Consider the following 4,846-nt stretch of genomic DNA (forward strand, 5'->3'; position numbering starts at 1 on the left):
GAAGCAGAAATTAGCTGTTGCAGACTTGCAGCTAAGTTGCCGTCGCGGAAACTTTTTATCCAGCTTCCTTCTTCACATATAAGCGCAAGTCTTAGAAAACGCTAGCATCGGGGGAGGGGTGGAATTCTCCCGATAGGATGATGTTTCATGTGCCTCCGTTAGGGGAGCTTACCTTTCTCCCAAAGACTTTAGAAGCTAGTGAAGAGAAGAGGAACATGGGCTTGTTACCAGAAAAAGTAGGCATCAGAAACAAGAATACACAAAAAGTCTACGGCGTTTACGCTTCTGCTTAGCTCAAGTTGATGTCTCCGGATAGGTATTCCCTTATAAAAGAAAGGTATTTGGTTTAGATTCGATCAAAGCTTACGACCGATCTGGTTTCAGAGCTTCCGTTCGTGGTCTTGTCTAGCTCTAATTTTCTAACACGTGCATACCAAGGAATTAGAAAAGGTTTGACTGCCAGCGGTATGATAATGGACTAACAACAATGAGATGTTATGTTAGGCTGTTAGCGGAGGAAATGAAAGAGGAGGCGCCTTTGCTCCTCCCAAGAGGCATGTGACCCCTTGCTCCCTCAGAAAACTGAATTCCCATAACATTTCCCAAAGGCTTATGTGTGAAGCTGACATAAACCACAGACATGATGAAATGGGAATGTCTGACGAAACTTAAAGGACACCGCAACACAGTCAATCCCCAATCAAACGAGTTAACCCATAGCACCAAACTTATGTGCAGAGTGCCTATATCAAAACGCCTTCGTGTTTGGTCAGGTGCGCATCAAAGCATGAAGCCCTGAGCTTTCCAATAAAATTGAGCGGTCGCCCTCTTCGGTTTGCAAAAAAAAGAAAGAGCAGCTGCAACCATTGCACCTCGACATGGACACAGGGTTAGGATGCAAACAAGTAATTCCCCAAACAGAACTGATATAGTGATATATCATCATAAGATGCAAAACAGAGCAGTTCACAATCACAAAGGAGCTATCATGCCTATACTGCCATGTTCACCAGAAACTTCGCATCAAGATGACAACTCTTTCACTGAGGTGAAGTGTGCAGAATTCACCAGTCGCCAAACTCTCAGTGGCGGTAGCAACCAACACAAGCCACCGTTGCCGCAACGATTATTCAGAAACGAAAGCTATTTTTTTTTCAGGTAAGGGACACAAACCATGGCGAGCGAGGAGGGGTCCCAATTCAGAGCGCCTTGAGCATGTCCTCGGCGCTGCTGTTGGTGAACGCACCGCCCTCCTCGAGGTTGAGCACCTTGACGACGCCGTCCTCGGCCAGCAGCGCGTACCGCCGGGACCGCACGCCGAGCCCCACGGGCTTGTCGGAGAGGTCGAGCTCGACGCCCATGGCGCGGGCCAGCTCCCCGTTCCCGTCGGACAGGAGCAGCACCTCGTCCCCGACCCCGAGGCTCTCCTTCCAGGCGCGCATCACGAAGGCATCGTTGACGGAGACGCAGGCCACGGTGTCCACCCCCTTGGCGCGGAGCTCCCCGGCCTTGGCGACGAACCCCGGGAGATGCTTCTGGGTGCAGGTGGGCGTGAACGCGCCAGGCACCGCGAAGAGCACCACCTTCTTCCCCGCCGTCAGGTCGCGCACCGTCACCGTCTTCAGCTCGCCGTCAGGGGAGTCGAAGTAGGAGAGCGTCGCATCGGGGAGCCGGTCCCCGACCGCGATGGTCTTGGCCGCCGCCGCGGCGGGGGGCGCCGACGCGGACGACGCCGCGGCCCGGACTGGCGACCCCGGGAGCCCGCGGGCCCGGAGGGGGCCCGCGGCGCCCAGGCGGCGGGAGGCGAAGGAGAGGGAGGAGGAGGCGGACGAGGGGCGCGGGAGGAGGAGGCGCTTGCCGGCGGCGGCGGCCGTGGCGGAGAGCGTGGCGAGGGCGGCGGAGGTGGCCATGGGGGCGGGCGGGCGGGCGGCGATGCGGTCGAGGACTTGCCTGGAGGTTTCTGTTTTGACTTGGTGGGGAGTGAGCCCTAGGAGGTGGGGGATTTTGGTCTCCCTGGTGGTTGGGGAGTGTGATTGGCTGCGGGCGGCGGGGCTCGGCCGATGTGCGGGGAGGCTGCCAGGTTAGGCTGACTCCAACCCGGCTCAGCCAATTTGGGCAGCCATTTTGCAGTTTGCAAGGCCGAACTATTTTGCCAGCCCACCTTGGCCCGCCGGGTCTCCAACGCGCCGAGCCAGAATGGCTCCCGCAGCCCGCGAAAGTGTGGTTGGCGCCAAAGCAGGGACATTTCCCTCGTCCGCCATCCCGAACCGTAGAGGGCACGCCTCGCCTGTTGGCGCGCGACGATTTTCAGCCGGCGCGACCTGCCGGAGGCGGCGGCGCGAGTGCGACGGCAGGACCCACCTGCCCCTCCCCTGCATTTGTAGGAACGACGGCGCCTTCCCTATCAACTGGACCCTACGACGGCGCGAGCGTTGTCCGGTTTACTCCCTGGTACGACGGCACGACGGCACGACGGCGCGACGACGAACACAGGTAATGTTCCTGGCGGCCTTCTTGTGATCGATCTCCGTATTGCCGTAGTAATGGTGCTCTGGTTTACTCGCAGGATCTCCCCCAATCATCTTCATGTCGTCGGTGCGGCTTGTGTCAGGCGTGTTCTCGAGTGCACGCAAGAGAAGGCTCCGTCTTGAAGCCGAGGCGAGTCAGGCCGTCCTCCTGGCCACATCACGCCGTACTCGAAAATGGGGTGGATCAGTTCCGATGCATCGTGTTATTTTGAGGGATAGGGAAGGCGCTTGGGCTGAGCTTGTGAAGCGTTACTTCGCGGAACAACCTATGTTCGACGACGCCACATTCCGCCGCCGGTAAAGATGGCACCTACAAGCAATTGATTAGTCGGATTATTGTATTGCAATTTGTTAACAATCGCTTGTATGACTGTGTTGTAGTTTTTGGATGAAAAAAAGTGTATTTAACAACATCTATGAGAAGCTTGCTGCCAAGAATGAATATTTTCAGCAGAGAGCCGATGGCCTTGGACGCATGGGATTTCATGGCAAGCATAAGTGCGTTGTGGCTATGCGGATGCTTGCCTATGGCACTATAGCCGACTCCCTTGATGATGGTTATGCCATGGCAGAGAGTACCGTTTTGGAATGTGTTAAGGAGTTTGCCAGCACGATCATTTCTGAGTTTGAAGAAGACTACCTAAGACCACCTAACCAGGCTGAGTTGAATCGGATTCTTGCAGAGAATGAGGCTCGAGGCTTTCCCGGGATGATTGGAAGTATCGATTGCATGCATTGGGAGTGGGGTTCTTGTCCGGTTAGTTGGCAAGGGCAATATATTGGACGAAAGGGGCGACCGACTGTTGTCCTTGAGGCTATTGCAACAAAAGACTTGCGTGTTTGGCATGCATTCTTTGGAATGCCAGGATCAAGCAATGACTTGAATGTGTTGGATCGCTCACATGTGTTTGATGATCTGGCCAATGGAAGAACTCACCCCGTAGAATACTTTGTGAATGGTAACAAGTATGATATGACATACTATCTTGCCGATAAGATATATCCTGATTGGACGACGTTTGTTAAAACTAAAAGTGACCCTATAAATTCGAAGGACAAGACATTCGCCGAAGCTCAAGAAGCTGCAAGAAAGGATGTGGAGCGTTGTTTTGGTGTCCTTCGGTCGAAGTTTCGGATAATTCAACAAGCCGGGAGACTCTGGAGTCCTCAAGATATAAATACCATAATGCGTGCATGTATCATTCTTCACAACATGATTATAGAGTCGGAGCGGGACATGGAGAGATGAGAACGAGTTTCGTGAGGCCAATGACCCACCAATTCTTAGGGACAGAACTATAGCCGAGCTTAATGACTACATGGCTGCATACCATAAAATCCAGGACCGGCCGACATCCAAGCGCCTGCAACAAGACCTCATCGAGCACCATTGGATGTTGAAAGGAAACGAGATAGGGCCATATGCGCGGAGGTATTGGCAGTAGTTGAATTTCAGTGGTCATTTTGGTGGTCTTGAATTGCAGTGGTTATTTGGTGTAGTAGTAGTAGTAGTCACGTTCTAGTAGTAGTAGTCAGGTTCTGGACTTTCTAGTAGTAGTCAGGTTCTAGTAGTAGTAGTCAGATTCTTTTGCTGTGTTCTGGCTCTCGAGTACCAGAACATTGTTGTTGTAAATATTTACAAGAACATTGTAATCAGGTCCTGCTAGGTCTTGTGTTGTGTAATCAGGTACCAGGTACCAGAACAATGTGTAGGTGTCGAGTACCAGAACAATGTGTAATCAGAACATTGTTGTTGTAAATATTTACAAGAACATTGTAATCAGGTCCTGCTAGGTCTTGTGTTGTGTAATCAGGTACCAGAACAATGTGTAGGTGTCGAGTACCAGAACTTGTTGTAATCAGAACATTGTTGTTGCTCTCGGGTACCAGACAGCTCTCGAGTACCAGACAACATGGCAAACATAGTATATCAGGTCCACATGCTCCAATGTTACAAATGAAATGGCAAACATAGTACATCAGGTCCACACACATATTGGTCACACATAATCTTACACATCAGTTTTGTTCAACAATAAGAAATTTAACACATGAAATCACTGAAATCAAACATAATACATCAGGGGTGATGGTCATCTGTAGCACCAGAGGTAGATTTAGCCGGGTTTATTCCTTCCTTCTCCAGTATGTCTCTCTGTTTCTTGGCAATCCAAAACCGAACAGAAGGACAGAAAGAATTCAGATCAGTGAACATTATTTGGGCTTCAGTCTGAAACCTGTTGGTTTCCATTATATCTCTTTGTAGCTTGATCTGTTCAAGGGAAACTTCCCTTTGGTCACGAGAGATCTCCCTCTGC

General features: G+C 51.6%; 1 protein-coding gene across 1 annotated transcript; it reads right to left on the reverse strand.

Moving 5' to 3' along the window:
- Nucleotides 1-906: 906 nt before the first annotated feature.
- Nucleotides 907-1,982, reverse strand: LOC112888371 (peroxiredoxin-2E-1, chloroplastic-like). The gene has a single exon (XM_025954575.1). It carries the CDS (start codon nt 1,908-1,910, stop codon nt 1,200-1,202), a length of 711 nt encoding a protein of 236 aa, XP_025810360.1. The 5' UTR covers nt 1,911-1,982; the 3' UTR covers nt 907-1,199.
- Nucleotides 1,983-4,846: the final 2,864 nt, after the last annotated feature.

Source organism: Panicum hallii, chromosome 4 (assembly GCF_002211085.1).
Source record: "Panicum hallii strain FIL2 chromosome 4, PHallii_v3.1, whole genome shotgun sequence".
Lineage (NCBI taxonomy): Eukaryota > Viridiplantae > Streptophyta > Magnoliopsida > Poales > Poaceae > Panicum > Panicum hallii.